This window comes from Gadus chalcogrammus, chromosome 9 (genome assembly GCF_026213295.1).
Source record: "Gadus chalcogrammus isolate NIFS_2021 chromosome 9, NIFS_Gcha_1.0, whole genome shotgun sequence".
NCBI classification, from domain to species: Eukaryota; Metazoa; Chordata; class Actinopteri; order Gadiformes; family Gadidae; genus Gadus; species Gadus chalcogrammus.
The window spans coordinates 4,044,668-4,063,747 of record NC_079420.1 but is presented as its reverse complement, the minus strand read 5'-3'; the positions used below and the strand labels follow the sequence as shown (position 1 = coordinate 4,063,747).

Genomic DNA, 19,080 nt, shown 5'->3' with positions numbered 1-19,080 from the left:
CTTGACGACAGATGAAAAAACGACAGTGTTACCCTTTACGTTTCATTTGATAAAAACAACAGTGTCACCCCTTATATTTTATTTGACATGGACAATTTTTTTTTTTTCAAATGTTTTTTTTCATGACGACCAGTAGAATACGACAGTGTTACCACTTATATTTTATTCGACAAAGACAACAGTGTTAACCATTATGTTTTTTTCATGACGACCAATAAAAAACAACAGTGTTACCCCTTATGTTTTTTTCATATCGACCGATAAAAAACAACAGTGTTACCCCTTGTGTTTTTTTCATGACGACCAATAAAAAACAACAGTGTTACCCCTTATGTTTTTTTCATGACGACCGATAAAAAACAACAGTGTTACCCCTTGTGTTTTTTTTCATGACGACCAATGAAAAACAACAGTGTTACCCCTTATATTTAATTTGGCAGGGACAATTTTTTATTTATTTTTTAATATATTTTTTTTCATGACGACCAATAAAATACAACAGTGTTACCCCTTATGTTTTTATTCATGACGACCAATAAAAAACGACAGTGTTACCCCTTATGTTTTTTTCATGATGACCGATAAAAAACAACAGTGTTACCCCTTATGTTTTTTTCATGACGAACAATGAAAAACAACAGTGTTACCCCTTATGTTTTTTTCATGACGACCGATAAAAAACGACAGTGTTACCCCTTATGTTTTTTTTTCATGACGTCCAAAGAAAAATGACAGTGTCACCCCTCATGCTTCATTTGATAAAAACGACAGTCTTACCCCCTACGTTTCATTTGATAAAAACGACGGTGTTACCCCTTACGTTTTTTTCCCATGATGACTGATGAAAAACAACAGTGTCACCCCTTATATTTTATTTGACATGGACAATTTTTTTTTTTCAAATATGTTTTTTTTCATGACGACCAATAGAATACGACAGTGTTACCACTTATATTTTATTCGACAAAGACAACAGTGTTAACCATTATGTTTTTTTTCATGACGACCAATAAAAAACAACAGTGTTACCCCTTATGTTCTTATTCATGACGACCAATAAAAAAACAACAGTGTTACCCCTTATGTTTTTTTCATGACGACCAATAAAAAAACAACAGTGTTACCCCTTATGGTTTTTTTCATGACGACCAAAGAAAAACGACAGTGTCACCCCTCATATTTCATTCGATAAAAACGACAGTGTTACCCCCTATGTTTTAATTGATAAACATCAACAGTGTTACCCCTTATGTTTTTTTTCATGACGACCAATAAAAAACGACAGTGTTACCCCTTATGTTTTTTTCATGACGACCGATAAAAAACAACAGTGTTGTCCCTTATGTTTTTTTTCATGACGACCAATAAAAAACAACAGTGTTACCCCTTATGGTTTTTTTCATGACGACCAAAGAAAAACGACAGTGTCACCCCTTATGTTTTTTTTCATGACGACCAATAAAAAACAACAGTGTTACCCCTTATGTTTTTATTCATGACGACCAATACAAAAACAACAGCGTTACCCATTATGGTTTTTTTCATGACGACCAATAAAAAACAACAGTGTTACCCCTTATGTTTTTTTTCATGCAGACCAATAAAAAACAACAGTGTTACCCCTTATGTTTTTTTTCATGACGACCAATAAAAAAACAACAGTGTCACCCCTCATGTTTCATTTGATAAAAACGACAGTGTTACCCCTTATGTTTTTTTCATGACGAACAATGAAAAACAACAGTGTTACCCCTTATGTTTTTTTCATGACGACCTATAAAAAACGACAGTGTTACCCCTTATGTTTTTTTTTCATGACGTCCAAAGAAAAATGACAGTGTCACCCCTCATGCTTCATTTGATAAAAACGACAGTCTTACCCCCTATGTTTTATTCGATACATTTCGACAGTGTTAACCCTTATGGTTTTTTCTTGACGACAGATGAAAAAACGACAGTGTTACCCTTTACGTTTCATTTGATAAAAACAACAGTGTCACCCCTTATATTTTATTTGACATGGACAATTTTTTTTTTTTCAAATGTTTTTTTTCATGACGACCAGTAGAATACGACAGTGTTACCACTTATATTTTATTCGACAAAGACAACAGTGTTAACCATTATGTTTTTTTCATGACGACCAATAAAAAACAACAGTGTTACCCCTTATGTTTTTTTCATATCGACCGATAAAAAACAACAGTGTTACCCCTTGTGTTTTTTTCATGACGACCAATAAAAAACAACAGTGTTACCCCTTATGTTTTTTTCATGACGACCGATAAAAAACAACAGTGTTACCCCTTGTGTTTTTTTTCATGACGACCAATGAAAAACAACAGTGTTACCCCTTATATTTAATTTGGCAGGGACAATTTTTTATTTATTTTTTAATATATTTTTTTTCATGACGACCAATAAAATACAACAGTGTTACCCCTTATGTTTTTATTCATGACGACCAATAAAAAACGACAGTGTTACCCCTTATGTTTTTTTCATGATGACCGATAAAAAACAACAGTGTTACCCCTTATGTTTTTTTCATGACGAACAATGAAAAACAACAGTGTTACCCCTTATGTTTTTTTCATGACGACCGATAAAAAACGACAGTGTTACCCCTTATGTTTTTTTTTCATGACGTCCAAAGAAAAATGACAGTGTCACCCCTCATGCTTCATTTGATAAAAACGACAGTCTTACCCCCTACGTTTCATTTGATAAAAACGACGGTGTTACCCCTTACGTTTTTTTCCCATGATGACTGATGAAAAACAACAGTGTCACCCCTTATATTTTATTTGACATGGACAATTTTTTTTTTTCAAATATGTTTTTTTTCATGACGACCAATAGAATACGACAGTGTTACCACTTATATTTTATTCGACAAAGACAACAGTGTTAACCATTATGTTTTTTTTCATGACGACCAATAAAAAACAACAGTGTTACCCCTTATGTTCTTATTCATGACGACCAATAAAAAAACAACAGTGTTACCCCTTATGTTTTTTTCATGACGACCAATAAAAAAACAACAGTGTTACCCCTTATGGTTTTTTTCATGACGACCAAAGAAAAACGACAGTGTCACCCCTCATATTTCATTCGATAAAAACGACAGTGTTACCCCCTATGTTTTAATTGATAAACATCAACAGTGTTACCCCTTATGTTTTTTTTCATGACGACCAATAAAAAACGACAGTGTTACCCCTTATGTTTTTTTCATGACGACCGATAAAAAACAACAGTGTTGTCCCTTATGTTTTTTTTCATGACGACCAATAAAAAACAACAGTGTTACCCCTTATGGTTTTTTTCATGACGACCAAAGAAAAACGACAGTGTCACCCCTTATGTTTTTTTTCATGACGACCAATAAAAAACAACAGTGTTACCCCTTATGTTTTTATTCATGACGACCAATACAAAAACAACAGCGTTACCCATTATGGTTTTTTTCATGACGACCAATAAAAAACAACAGTGTTACCCCTTATGTTTTTTTTCATGCAGACCAATAAAAAACAACAGTGTTACCCCTTATGTTTTTTTTCATGACGACCAATAAAAAAACAACAGTGTCACCCCTCATGTTTCATTTGATAAAAACGACAGTGTTGCCCCTTATGTTTTTTTTCCCATCATGACTGATGAAAAACAACAGTGTTACCCCTTATATTTTATTTGACAGGGACAATTTTTTTTTTTTTTTCAAATGTTTTTTTTCATGACGACCAATAAAATACGACAGTGCTACCCCTTATGTTTTTATTCATGACGACATTGACGACCAACAAAAAACAAGTGTTACCCCTTATGTTTTTATTCATGACGACCAATAAAAAAACAACAGTTACCCAATATGTTTTTTTTCATGAAGACCAATAAAAAACAACAGTGTTACCCCTTATGTTTTTATTCATGACGACCATAAAAAAACAACAGTGTTACCCATTGTTTTTTTTCATGAAGACCAATAAAAAACAACAGTGTTACCCCTTATGTTTTTTTTCATGACGAACATAAAAAACAACAGTGTTACCCCTTATGGTATTTTTCATGACGACCATTAAAAACGACAGTGTTTTGTTTCATGATGACCAATAAAAAACAACAGTGTTACCCCTTTTGTTTTTTTTCATGACGACCAAAGAAAAACTACAGTGTTACCCCCTATGTTTTATTTGATGAATATCGACAGTGTTACCCCTTATGTTTATTTCATGACGGCCGATAAAAAATGACAATGTTACCCCTCATGTTTTTTCCATGTTGACCAATAAAAAACGACATTGGAACTGTCTACGTTTTTGCAGGTATCCGAACCTGAGCTGTTTAGAGTATTAACCTCCGAACTTATCAATGCACCATCAAGACAGTGATTAAAGGCAACACAATGGTTATACTTGACTTTCATGAAATAGAGATAAGAGTCTTCCAACAGAGGACATCAACCGGACTTGAACCCCGGTCTCCAGGGGGTTAGCTCACAGCTCTCCCCACTTCCCAGAGATTTGTAATTTAAATATGTCTGTGATTATACATGACATAAGTGCAATAGACATGATAGCATTACGTTTCAAATTAAACATATTGTGTTTTCCACAGAAATTGAGCCTCGGTCGCCAGTGGGTTAGACAGAGTGCACTCCACTGCACCACTGAGGCGATGACAATACACAATAATCAATCATCAATAAAGAGGATATACATGACATTAAAATGTATGTGTGTATTTCTATTATTTCCCTTATGGTTTTTTCATGACGACTGATAAAAAAACGACAGTGTTACCCCTTATATTTTATTTGACAAAGACAAATATATGCTATATATGCGACTTTCGGCCTGTAGCATATAAACAAAATGAAGCAACTGTCCCATATTTCTAACTGCATTTGAAGTAGACATTGAGACTCACAAAAAATGGACGCTATAGGACAGTGATCATGATTTGTCTCAATATCAGAATAACAACAATGGGTCAAATAGCATGGCTGGTGGAATGGCCATGAAGTAGGTCTGTATATGCAGTGTAAGCTTGTCCAGGCCCTGCAAGTCAGGATGAAGGCAATGAATCTGAATGAAAAGCAGGTAAATAGGTAGTGGCCATCCCCAAAATGCACCAGAATACAGGAAATCAAATATATTATATTAAAAAAAAATTATGGGGGGGGGGGAGAACCTCAGTCAGACCCCCTGTTTATTACTGTGCCCCACCAACATATTTGATCGCCAGCCGCCACTGAGAATGACCAATGGAAATAATTCTCTACAGAATTTGAATTGTGTTTAAATATAATACAGTGGTCATTTGTTTAGCCAATTCATGTTAAACAATGAGGGTTTTGATTGATCGAGCATTTGTGTTTTTTTTTGTTTTTGTTATCATTGCTTTATTGGCCTAATCTGAGGAGAAATCTATGCCATAAACAGAAATTGTATAGGCCTTTATTACACGGGTCTTCTCAATGCCGTGGAACGCTCTGTTCATTTGCATGGGTAGCAGTCCGGTAACTTGTCAACCCCAGCGTCTTCGGTTGCTAAGCGACGTCAACGTCTTATAGCAGACTATTTCACTGCTGATCAACACTACGAATGCTGGTAACGAATAAATTGTAAAAAAAAACACACCATGTGAAGTTATTTTCCAAATAAGATTTGAAAAGCTTTCGGAGTAGTACAATTTGACATTTTAATACAGTTAAGCGAGAAAGGCGACGAAGAATAAGAAGGGGGCGTTCCAGTCTGCGTAAACGGGAACCCCCACCACACGAGAACGCCCAGTTGTGTCTGCAGTGGGATGATATTGCTTGGTGATGGATGTGAGAAGGTCGGCGGAGCGTAGGCGGCAGGTGGGGGAGTGGCGATGGAGGAGATCTGTTATGTACGAGGGTGCAAAGTTGTTTAGCGCTTTGTAGGTGGTGAGGAGGATCTTGAAATTGATGAGTTGTTTTATTGGAAGCCAATGAAGTTTACGAAGGACATAGATATCACACTTTATTAAAATTAAAGGAGTGTGGACTCAAGACACTCAAAAACAAGGTTTAGAATAACTAGCTTTAGCCTACTTTCTTGTCAACAAGAGGATTAACAAACGTCAGGCAAACTAGTAGCTTATACAGGTGGAGGCAAACAAAGCAAAACGGAGAACATAAATCCAGACAACACAGGTGAAACGAATCAACACAGGTTACAGTATATTACTAACAGTGCCCCATAATGAGGTGTTCATTGTGGAAGGAGTGTCCCTACATTTGTAGAGAATAATAAAGAAAAAAGAATAAAGCCTAAGAATAACAATAGTTTGGGCGCTGCTTGCAGCAATCACTTAAATAGCCACCACACACACACACACACACACACACACACACACACACACACACACACACACACACACACACACACACACACACACACACACACACACACACACACACACACACACACACACACACACACACACACACACACACACACACACACACACACACACACACACACACACACACACACACACACACACAGAGTTACCAGAAGGGGGCAGTGTAGCACAACGTATATCTCTGAAGAAAGTATGAGATAAAAACAGAAATAGTAGGGAAAAAGGACGATCAAAAGAGTTGTTTGCGTATAATTATAGTAGCCTACTTTATTTCTCTGCACCCTAAGTCAAATTAAGTTCAGAAGGAGACAGATTCATCTAAATAGGCCAAATCATGAGTGGTTTGTGGGGACAGCAAAGATGACACTATACCTGCCTCAAAGCATATGCTCTAATTTAAATGAAGGAGACTAGATTTCAGAAATGAAAACGGGGACATTTGTATTTTGGCTCTCAATATATCAACACAATATTATATGTTGTTATTTCTGAAATAAAATAAATGTACATATTAATGTTTTGCCTATTATTATCATGGTTAATGACCCGTAGTAAATATTTTCCTTCGGAGAGACTGCTCACTGCAGCGTCAATGGATGGACCTTAATTGGTCCTCCGGCATCTAGCTGCTTTACAAATTCTACTATGGCGAAGATATGACCAGTCCTTCTCTGCCTCTGATTGGTTTAACTGGACGAGTGTTGGCAACATAACCATACTTGGGTAGGTACTTGGTTAGGTTAGGCAACAAATCTATTTATTTAGGTTTAACAACACAACTACTTGGTTAGGATTATGGAACAAAACTACTAGGATAGGTTCAGGGAACACAACGACTTAGTTATGTTTAGGCAGGTAGGCAAATAACTTAGCCTAACCCTAACCATAACCCGTCTGATTGGTCAGTGTAAAACCATATCAGCTGGACTAGGTCCAGAGTGGTGGAGCAGGACTAGGTGAAGCTCTACCCATTTGTCTCTGCAGTGAAAAGTGATGCCCAAGGGTTTACAATGATGTCTTTTCAGCAAACAAGCCAAAGTACACAGCAAAAACCACAGTGTACATTGTACTCTATGGGTGTACATTTAACACTCACTTCGGGGTATATATAGGTCCAAGAGTTCAGTGTTCGCTGAACACTGTTAGAAGAGCAAAATATGTACTCCAAATTTAGAGTTACATTTGAACACTTTGAGAGTGCAAATGTACTCTATTAGTGGTACTTTTGGGCACTCATTCAGTGCTTCCTTACACCTGCAGTGTAAACCTAGAACCCCAGAGAGAGAAAATATGTACTCCAAGTCAGTGCTTTGTAGCACTTCGCAGAGCTGATTATTTAATACTTCTAGAGTGAGAATGTACTCTGACTGGTGTACAACCAACACCTTTGAGGTGAATTATCAACACTTCATGAATGAATAGTCTACACATTAGATTCTTGCTGCTGTTGTTGTTACAGTGCATACATATATAATATAGTTAACATTATAGTTAAACTTTAATTATTTTTTATCAAGAACCATATTTAGTTTTACATTTATATGATGTAACAAACAACTTGAAAATAAATAAATAAATGTGTACCCGTCAACCAATTAAAGGGGAATTCCGGTGTAAAACGGATTTGGGATATGTTTTGTATGATAATGAGTTGAAACGTTCGTTTTGGAGCACAAAAAAACGCATATAGACGCTTTCTTCAGTTGGCTGTTTTTAGCCGATTCTATCAAAACGCTATAAACTTGGAATAATGGGGCAGTGGTTATGGTAAAAACTAAATCGCTATTTTAAACCATTTAAAAGGCTAGAAGTAGCCCGACACTTCTTTGGTGGTTCAAAAAGGGTATTAACATATAAAACGAGGCATTGAGAACTTTGTAAGTGTACAGATTGTTTATTAAAAAGTACATTTTATACACACAATACCATCAGTAGATCACCCGTCGACACCATTTTGTTTTCAAGACTCGATAAGTAGATTGGCCAACACAGAGATTGTGACATCCATCAGCAACACACAAGCTCTGGCGGCATGCCATGGGACCTTTAAAAATAAAATAAAAATTATCAGGATACAATTACCCTGTGAAACTTCACTACACGATCCACAGCTTCCTGGATACTGATTTTGACAGCTCCCTTCTTTCCACTTGGAGGTGGTGGCAGGAGGTAGACCAGCAGGAGAAGTGAGGCCATGTCACTATCCCAACCTGAAAAGGGAGAGCACATACTTTGAGCATGAAATACACCTGATGAAAGCACATGACACAACATAAAAGGTTCAAAAAGTTATTGTCAATAAATAGTCAGCATCTAAAAAGGTGGCCAAATACAAACAGGTTTTTATCATAGGACCCTTTTAAAAAAAAAAAAAGGGTCCTATGTTCCCCAGTCTCATACAAAGAGGGGAACATAGGACCCGGGGAACATAGGACCCGGGGAACATAGGACCCGGGGAACATAGGACCCGGGGAACATAGACACGCTCCCACTAAATTAAAGCCACGTGCCTCGTTAGCATTAGCTAAAAATGTTAACGAGGCGTTAGCTAAATTGAAGACATGTGCCTCATTAGCATTGGCCATTAAGTTTGACGTTAGCTAAAATCGTTAGCATTTATAAGTTGGTTATCAGATCTAAAAGACGAAGAAATGCTGAATATTCTGCATTCAGGGTTTCTGCAGGTTTGAACAAGTTAAATTTAAGCCTCTAATACCTTCTTAAGACCCATTATGAATACAATTTCTGACCTATATGAAGGACATACGCACAACTAACTATGAAACATAGAAACCCTGTGCATTATTCACTTGGTACTTTTCTTACCTGTTTACATTCCCATGAAGTTCAAAAATGTCTTCGCTCACTCGGAGCAATTCCTTGGCGATATTGATTCGATCCTCTCTAGTCAACCGTCTCTGCCGAAACAGTTAGCTGCGTAGTGTGGAAGAGGACAAACGGTCACATGTCTCTAGATTCAACCAATGAGAAGGCGCAGCGAGCCAATGACGAATCGAAACCTAAACCGACGTGCCGCCGGGATAGTTGGACACTCAACCGTTGTACACTCAGGGAGTCCATCATCCTAAAATAAACACTTAAATTACTCTACACCAGCATTATACTTAGAGACAACACCCAAGAGTGTTTCTGGTACACCCCAAAAAATGTACTTAGTGCCTATTCAACACCAAAGTGTATAAAATCTACTCTGGTCATGAATACTCCGTGATTTTAACACTTTGCGATTTGCTGTGTAGGCTTCTCGAATATGGTATTCTATATTCTGTATTGATCACCCATTGTTTATGACTGTTTGTGCCTGCTGTTGGTATAGGCTATAAGTCGATAAATAGACCCTCTCATGTCTATCTGATGAGTTTGTGTCCTAGCCTATCAGATAGATAGGAGACTATGTACCAACTACTTCAAAATGTATATTTACGAGCAAGCTACAACTTTTGGACTTTAAAAAAAATCTGAATGAGTACATTTTTAGAATCATGGACATTTCCGGGTACAACTCCAGCCAGTGTTGCCAGATCGGATTGGCAATTTCAAACCCAACCGTCTAAAACTGCCCAATCAACCAAAAACCCACACTGTAAAAAAAAAATCGTATTTTTTACAGGGAATCGCTGGCAGCTGTGGTTACCAGAGAATTCCTGTAAAAAATACAGCAGCACAGTAGATAACTTAACCAACGGAATATGTAAATTGATTTACAGTGAAATAAATCACGGCTGAATCACATTAAAAAACTGTTTATTCTACAAAAATGTTTTGTTAATTTTGCATTACAGTGTTGTATATAGAAAGAATATTTCCTGTATTTTTTACATCCAATAATTGCTTATGCATAAATAAATGGTCAATTTAACAGGGAAATATCATACAAAAAAACAAATTTAAACTGGTAGAACAGCAGTAAAACTTTGTATTTTAAATGGTGCTGTTCTGTATATTATACATAAAATCTATTTATAATATGCTGTATTTTTATGTTTTAATAATCAAGTTATAATGTAAAATTTACTTATACACCTGTAAAATTATTACCAATACTCCTACTGCAAAACATGCAAAAATTAAATTTTGAAAAAAGACAAGAGAGGAAAATATCCCTTTTGGGAAATTTATTTACCAGCCATCGGCAATAAACAATTGGATGATTTTTTTTTTCCAACATATACAAAATGGAAACAAGCAGGTGTCAGATAAAAATGACATAGTGCACCTGTACATATTGCAAGACTTTAAAACAAAAATGACATATTTTGCCTTAACAATAATAAAAATTGTGGATTTAACAAAGCGAAACCTAACAGTACCTCTTCTCAAACAAACAGAGTCCACATTTAGGCTTAAATCCCTCTAAAACGTGGCCTAATGTGCCGAAAATGATCAGTGCCTTATAGCACTGGAAGTGTCCCGACTAACACACTGGGAGTGTGTGTGTGTGTGTGTGTGTGTGTGTGTGTGTGTGTGTGTGTGTGTGTGTGTGTGTGTGTGTGTGTGTGTGTGTGTGTGTGTGTGTGTGTGTGTGTGTATATTAACTTGAGATAGCTACATAATATATTTATGTTTCGGAATCGTCCCCATACAATATGCACCCTGCTGTATAGGATGTCACCACGTCCGTGCCCGTGGGACATAGAACACATCGGGGGAAAACCACCTGTAAGGAAACAAACCTAAACAAGCCATCTAGAAACACAGCAGTAAGACAGTTCTTCACCGTAAAAAACAACAACCTGGAACATAACTACAAAGCAATAACACTATGAAAAAAGCATGTGGCGGACCCTCTACCAGGAAAAGTTAGTGTGCCTTAATTACCATAATACACATTTTGGATTAACAAAGCGAAAACTAAAAGTACCTCTTCTCAAACAAACAGTCAGAGTCCACATAGAGTCCATATTTAGGCTTGACGCCACTCGTGATCGGAGAGATCCTGTATCAGGGTGAGGACTCGAGGGTTCAGGTTGAGACGACGCTTGTTGTTCTTACTCTCTACTTTGGTTCCTTTTTCTGGGTTTATCGAGAAGAAACACCTGTAAAAAAAAAAGCATATTAAAGCATATTAAGCATTTTAATTGATCATTTAAAAAAAGAAGTACAAGAAGAACCAAGACCAAGACTCAGGCCACACCTATAGAGCCAAGGCCGAGGCAGACCCAGTTAGTTAAAGTCTGGATTAAAAAGGAGAATGCGTGCCGTTTTTAACCCATAGCCCTGTTACCGAGTGCCGTCAGTAGGAAAAAATATCGAGAACATTTGGCACAATATTGACAGAGTATCAGAACGGCAGCTAAAGCAAACCTATGGGGGCAAGCAAACCAAAAGTAAATCTTAATGGAGCTTGGCCCAATAGGTTTGCTTTAGCTGTCGTTCTGATACTCGGTAAATATTGAGCCAAATGTTCACGTTATTTTTCCTACTGCAGCACTTGTAGCCTCAAATCAACAGGGCTATTGATTACAAATGGCCGGCATTCTCCTTTAAGACGGGAACCTCTGAGCCAGACTCCAGGTCCCACGGTCTGAGAAATTAGTAAGCCATGATTACTCACCTTTGAAGGAACTCCAGAGTTGAAGCCAGCTCAGATGGATAATGGATGTTGAAAATGTAGTAGCTCCCGAACATGAGGCACAATGCAGAAATGAAGGAGGAGATGTTTGTGTTGACGAGGTTCCGATCCAGACTCAGCATGTACCTTGTTGAGGAATAGCAGGACTGTCCTATGAACAAATTATTTAACAGGTTTTATTAACAAGCACTGCACTCACATGACAACATTTATAATTTATAAACAGTGTAATTAAAAAAAAGAGATATGAAACAGAATTACCACAGACAATGACAGTGGGTGTCAGAGGCACTTGTTCCAGTTGGACTTCTTCTGCCAGACATGTATCTTCTACATGGAAGAACATGGACTCCTCATTCTCATCAAAGTAGCTGAGCAGAAGCAGGAGCATCTCTTTCACGTCATCTGAACAGCCACTCTGCTGTCCCCGCATTCTCTGAAGCCTTGCATAAGTCTGAAGAAACTTGCTCTTGCTGACACAAACTGTGGCCATGTAGTCGAGAAGCCTTTTTCCCTTCAAATCCAAATTTTGTGTGAATGTCTCTTTGAGGTTAATCCCAGTCAGTTCCTTGAAGTGAACTGACATGCCGAGTTCATCAAAGCAAAACGGCCACTCCTCTCTAAGGCTTTTGATACTTTTTCCCAGGTTGACATGTTGTCTCTGTGTGTAAAAAGTGGACTTCATTAAACATTTTACCTCCTCTGGATTGGCATCAGAGTGTTGGAACATCACCTTGAGTTTTTCCATCTTTTGCTGCTGGCTCTCTGGAGTTTCTTCACGGGGCAGAAATTCTACATTCCATTTAATGCATCCATACGTGTCCTGCATTGCTGCTCTCTCTTCCAATGGGATCTCGTCTGTGTCGACTGAGTCATCAGTCTGATGTTTTCTTTTTCTTATTTTGGGTGTTGATGTGCGCCTCGCATTTTCAATTCTATTTTGCAACTGTTTGACAAGGGAAAGGTAGCCTGCTCCAACAATATCGCCCTCTATTACATCTTGCAGAGAATGTGGATATTTTGCGACCATTTTTTTTGCAACGTCGGTTGAATGCTTTTTGCCTATATGAGGGCATTTTTCCATCATCTCAGTCACAACAATCCGGACCATTTGCCTCCTCCGTTTTGGGCCTGGCCTTTTTCCCCTCTCAAGATAATGCATCACTTCCTCAGGAAACTTACTCCATGGAATTTCAAAGTTGTCGTCCCACTGTTTTTCAAGTACTCGGCTGCTGTTGGAGGTTGACGATGAACTTCCGGGTGAAACTGAGAGATATGACAGCAATTGGGTAGATGAGGCTGCCTCAGATGATGGTGAGCTGTTCTCGGGAGTCTGGTCTGTAAATTACCAAAAAATAATATCATGACACACTGTACAATATTACAAAATGTCTGTTTTTGTTTTGATTAGTTGTGGTGTTGTGGTTTTACTTACATTTCCGTTTCCAAGCAGAAAGAAGCTTTCTGGCTTGTACAGGTCTTAACGCTGTCATCAAATCAGCCTCCGTTATGAAGCGTAGATCATCAGCCATCTCCACACCAAGGGACTGCAAGTGCTCTTCCAGGATGGTTTTGATTACTGCTGGAAGTTCTGGTAGGAATTCAGTGATGGCGACATCTAGGAAGGTTCGCTCTGCGTCACACATATTTGCACTGAAGAACAAATGCCACCTTCGAACAGAAAAGATTATATACAGTTTATACACTTAAAGGTGAAGTAAGCTATTTATTGATGCTAATATAAGTGTTAAACCGCTCTTTATTAATACAGTGATCATTTAAATAGTGTGCACGTTTCATAAAGCCGATCTCTCAGTCACTCCCTCTGCATGTAATCGCCAAATCAACTTTTCGGGGATCCCAATGCCTGTATTGATGGTTTTTATTATGTTTTTATCACACTTATGGATCTGAAATTATGCTAGATAACTCGCTGCTTGAAGACCGCAGTGCATTAATGTGGTGACGTAGGGACGAGGGAGGGGACTGCTAACTGCAGTCAGTGACAGGAAGTTAGCTAAACTGACTATTCTGCTTAGTGAACCTTTAACAGAGCAAGGACATGCATCAGCCAACACTTATATTAATGTCAAACTATTTACAATGAGAAGTAAGTCCGCTTTAATTGGACTTTATTTTTCCACAATACTGTGTTTTAGTGGAATGACTTGGTATCCATCCAGAATGTAGGATACCAAAGGATAGAAATCGGGCAGGTCATCAATGTTGATACACTGTAACCCAAGACTGTCCTTTGTCACAGAATACAGATGGTATTCTGAGAGGAAGGTGCCTTTGTGGATATCCATCAAAATATACACAGATGTGTCATTTTGAATCAAGATGAGTAGAAGTTCACCAAAGTCCATATACTCATCATTTCTGTACACAAGAAACTGTCCTTTTTATATGCAGTGCCCTTATACTGAATGTCTGTGGTAACTTTGGTATTGTTTTCTGAAAAGGCTAACTCCCTGACTGCATGTTTGATAGTGTCACTGTAGAGGTTGGGATAAAACGCACAGCTCTCCTTCACTTGCAGTAGTGTACCGCATTCTTGCCCAGCTAAAAGATATGCCTGATACATCTGATGACGCTCTGACAAAGTTTGACAAATGTTTTTGAAATTTTTCAAGTGTCTGGCACATCTTTTGAAATAACTGTGTTTACTTTCAAACCTAAGGGTCCATAACCTCATCAATGGACCAAATTTCAACAACAGTGCTGAATAATGGCGCAAATAGTGGTGCTTGGGTTTTAGTTGAATTTCAGGAAACAACAACTTTCTCATCTCCAAATATTCTTGGATCAAAATGTCAACATATGCTATCTGCGACAAGGAAATTTTCTGAGCACAAATAAGATCTGCAATGTCTTTTAACTGGAGAGCTAACTGCCATACTTCATCCTGATGGTTTTGAACTTTGTCACCAATCAAAACTGGTAGCAATCTCAAAAGGTTCCAGTTTTGAACGGCTTGCCCTGATAACTTTGCTCCGTCAGGTTTGACAGCACATGGCTTTGTGAGCGCTTCAGATCCTTTATACTTAAACTGCTTGATGCGCCTGTTTAAGAGGTTGTATGTGAACCATTTTTTCTTTTTTATAATGTTCTTCAGGTACAGTGCTAGATCATATGACAAGACTCCTTCAAAGAGGTCATGACCTAAACAAGGAGGGAGACCAGGCTGGGAGACGTGAAAAGACTCAAGGGTATTAAAGACAGAGTTTGCCTTTATTCCTCTGACACATTGGATGTCTTCAGCCTGGAGACCCTCCACAGCCGTGGCATACGTCTCTGGGGTGCGTGGAGGACCACAGGCATTCGGATCAGCATGAAACTCAGTTCTTGTGATTTCACAGTATCTGCAAAAATATTGAGAGGTGCTGAAGTTTTCTGTAAACCCACCTACACAATGAGAACCCAAGTTATCCCCAGCAATGCAGTAAAGACCCGCTTTTACTGTTTCCCCATCTACATTTATTCCATCCGTCTCCAAGGATTTCAGATCTGCTAACAACTCTGAGAAAACTTTGGCTATTCCAAAACGCTTAAAGTCATTCTCAACACATAACAAGACCAAAAACATATTATCAGTATTGGAACGCAAATGGATGGGTAAATTTGCTAATGAAAGATAGACTGCAAGCACTTTGTGCGTCTTTTTACCAGAACCCAGGGGATTCACCACTTCAAATGAATCTTGGTACAAAATCAGTTTGAGGCTTTCAGGGTTTTCATTAAAGAACTGGTGGCATTTGAAATTTTGTCCGTCATATAAATCGGTAAAAACCTCTACATCAGGATCACCAAACTGTTGTGCCTGTGTATTCCTCCATAAATCTGACTGTAGAAAGCTCTTCAGAGTTTCTGCAACTGGTATGTAGTATGCGAATTTTTGTGTCATGTTTTCATCAATTCCCAATGCCACTTTTCGGGGTTCCGTGTATTTAAACATTTTTTTGAATGTCTGATTTCTGGTGTATGTTGTTCTTAATTGTCCCTGATGACAGGAAGAGAACAAATCTGACTCTTTAATGCAGTCACAAATTTTAGTGACTGCTTCATCTGATAGACTCATATCATTTTTTAATAAAGAACTTACTTTATTTATTGTGTAGGCTTGACCTAAGTCATGCACATTTTGCATTTCCTCTACAATAGTCTGTATAGTAGAGGCAGGTACAAGCAGCTGTCCTTGCAGTTTAAGATAAAATAGACACATGTTTCTGAGATAAGAATGACTATCAACCTCTGGCATATCACTGGCAGCACTGGCTGTTGGCATAGCATCATGTGTGTTTTCTGAATCATCTGTACTGGCAATGCAATTTGGGGGCTGAGGGCGAGTTTCCCTGTACATGTCATCAATACCATCAGGGGAGCATGCTTTATGCTTCCTACACATGTGAGAAGTAAATGATGACTTTTTTGTAAACATGTGCTTACAACCACTTACTGGACATGACACAGACCTGCCCTCTCCAATATGATCATTTAAGTGAGACACTAGCTCTTTCACTGTGTGAAAATGGCGGGCACATAATGAAACTGCGCATTTTAAATCTGCAACAACAGCTCTAGGAGTGGCTTGCGGTTCAGGTGCATTGTGCACGCGATAAAAATGCCCCTTGAAAGCTGCATAAGTGGTAAATGTTTGACTACAGTTGGCGCCAACACATTTGAAAAGACAACGAGGCTCATTCCTATGCACTCTGCAATGTAGTACATAGCCTCTTAATGTAACCAATATCTTTCTACAAAAGACGCAGGTGATCATTTTTATAGTCATCAATCGATTGGTCTTTAGCCTGCTACATATCAACTGTTGCTAGCGCCTGCTAAATATCAACTGGTGCTAGCTTACACCATGTGCTTTCAGCAAAAAGTAGGAGAAGTAGCCGACATTTTAAGCTTACCTTGCAAACTTTGTTGCAATAGCCACGGATCGATTGAATAGCCACGGATCTTCCAATCGTAGATTTGTCCAAAATAAGTTTTATGAAAGTAGTACAAAGTAGTCCGGTAGTCCGAAGATTTCTGATGCGTTCTCCACTCTGCAGACGCGGCGGCGCTACTACTGGCTCGTTGGTGACGTCAGCTGAAGCCGTGAACGAGGAGCTCGTGCTTCTCCTCCCGCCCTTACGTCATTATCCAATCAGAGACGAGCTGCACACTTTTAAATTCTAAGTTAGGCGGACTCAGTGCTCATTTATCAAGCTTACGAAAAAAAACAGGTGCAGTTCCTCCGTAAATGACCCAATATTCATGGATGTTTTTATCTGGCTCACCAATCTCACTCACCAAATCTCAATATCACCAATATAAAACCTGCATCATGAAGATCAGCACCAGATTGGCTACAAATAGCCATGATAAAAAAAAACATTGGAATTATAATTGTATATTTTTATATATCCTATAAATAGATAGGCAACCTCGAGGTTCACAATGACATTTTTTTCACAGTGAGAATTTTTATTAGGCCTATCTCAATTTGCATAGTTTCATCAAGATCATGTTAAAAGTACAGCATAGACTTGTATATATGATTACATATATGTTTTGTATTTTTAAATCAACTGGCTAAAACTGTAGTTTCTACAATATTTGCATGTCAAATTAACATAATTGTTTTGTTAAGAGTATTACAGTATTTCGCTGTTTTTGTTACCAATATTTGTAGTTTTAACAAATACATTTGATTATAATCACATATTGTTATTGTAAATATAACAAAAACATTTTGTTTAATAGTTTACAAAAGTTCACTGTGATTTAAACGAAAAATATATATTTTTGGGTTTACTATACTCTTCTGTAGGGATTTTACATAGTTTTTATGTACATTTTACAACCATTTTTTACAGTGCAGCCAAAACACATATTGCCAGAAAACCGATTAACCATGGACTTTTGCAAACTGCCAATACGCATTTAACACCTAAATGCGACCTCATAATTAACTATAATGTTATGTGGTCCCAGAAACATCTCTCTATCTCTCACACACATGCACATTGAGTTCGGTGGCAAGAATACACTGACAGTTGCAGAAGATGTGTCTAACATCGGCAGATGAGCTGACATTACTACACAACACTCAAAATAGGCATGTCAATGGCCAATGTGTGAGCACAATAAACACCTGGGTGTAATCATGGTACCCTGAAAACTATGGGGTGCCTTTTTCAAACTTTTGCTGCTCAAAACTTTGCTCCACTTGTTCCAGATTTAGCTCTAGGTTTTTTAGTTTTTCCCAGATTTAGCAAGTAAACACCCTTCCACAATACACTGAAGTTTTCATGTCACTTATTCACATAAGATATTTTTTTATTATATGTTGTATCTAAATCTTAGATCTAGATCTACATCCTAAATATAAATCAACCTTTTATATCTAAAACCAAATCTTATATCTCAATGCTAAATCTGAAGCTAAATGCTATATTTAAATCTAAATCGTATATCTAAATCCTAAGTACATAGAACAGAAAGCCCTCATACATATACTAATTAGCTCTAACTCCTAACCATCTTATGTTGGTGGCGTTGAATGTGCATTGGGCAGGGAATGCACGGACAGACAGCAGTTCCCGCTATTTACTCACAAAAATCTGGCAAAATGGCGAATTCTGCCAATGAAGCTACAACGTGCGGTTGCATCTGTGGTAACAGCAGCTCTGCAGGCCCGATCTACAGAGACAGCGACTTCATCTCACACTGCTTTGGCATTGGTCCGCTGTCCATGTGTGCATTTCCTGCCCAATACGTGTAGCACATATCTAAGCAGCAAAAGTTTTCCAACGGCACCCCATAGAAAACGGGGACAGTCACATATTTAGTTTATTATATTATGAATATCCATGGATCCGGCCTTCTGCTTAGTCAGAAACTTGCATAGGGTTTAACAGAAATGCTTCGTGTCTGAGTAAAGGTAGGTTTTATCCGTTAGATCCGAATGGAAACAGGCTAATTTCCATTGCAACAAACTATCGACTGCTATATCCATTCATGGTAAGGGCTGCGTGCTGAGCCTTCCATACAGTCAATCTGGGACACATGCGCATGCACCACTCGACTTGCTC

General features: G+C 38.0%; 1 protein-coding gene across 4 annotated transcripts; it reads right to left on the bottom strand.

The window, feature by feature from the left end:
* Positions 1–10,359: 10,359 nt before the first annotated feature.
* Positions 10,360–17,757, bottom strand: LOC130389639 (uncharacterized). Of its 4 annotated transcripts, XM_056599506.1 has the most exons (6): positions 16,912–17,757; positions 15,225–15,357; positions 13,428–13,663; positions 12,254–13,330; positions 11,975–12,143; positions 10,360–11,456 (listed from the first exon to the last, which is right to left on the bottom strand). In XM_056599506.1, exons 3-6 carry the CDS (start codon positions 13,636–13,638, stop codon positions 11,324–11,326), a joined length of 1,590 nt encoding a protein of 529 aa, XP_056455481.1. In that variant the 5' UTR covers positions 13,639–13,663; positions 15,225–15,357; positions 16,912–17,757; the 3' UTR covers positions 10,360–11,323. The 4 variants fall into 4 exon arrangements, 3 of the variants coding, with proteins under 3 accessions (XP_056455481.1, XP_056455480.1, XP_056455482.1); XM_056599505.1 differs by lacking the exon at positions 15,225–15,357; XM_056599507.1 differs by lacking the exon at positions 15,225–15,357 and having other exon boundaries at positions 13,428–13,625.
* Positions 17,758–19,080: the final 1,323 nt, after the last annotated feature.

Bases quoted from the DNA above. Each gene is read 5' to 3' on its own strand.
- LOC130389639 (XM_056599506.1), bottom strand. From the start codon at position 13,638: ATGTGTGACGCAGAGCGAACCTTCCTAGATGTCGCCATCACTGAATTC. The intron at 13,331-13,427 runs GTAAGTAAAACC...GGTAATTTACAG, and splicing joins TTCTGCTTGGAAACGGAAAT to ACCAGACTCCCGAGAACAGC. The intron at 12,144-12,253 runs GTAATTCTGTTT...ATTTGTTCATAG, and splicing joins ACCCACTGTCATTGTCTGTG to GACAGTCCTGCTATTCCTCA.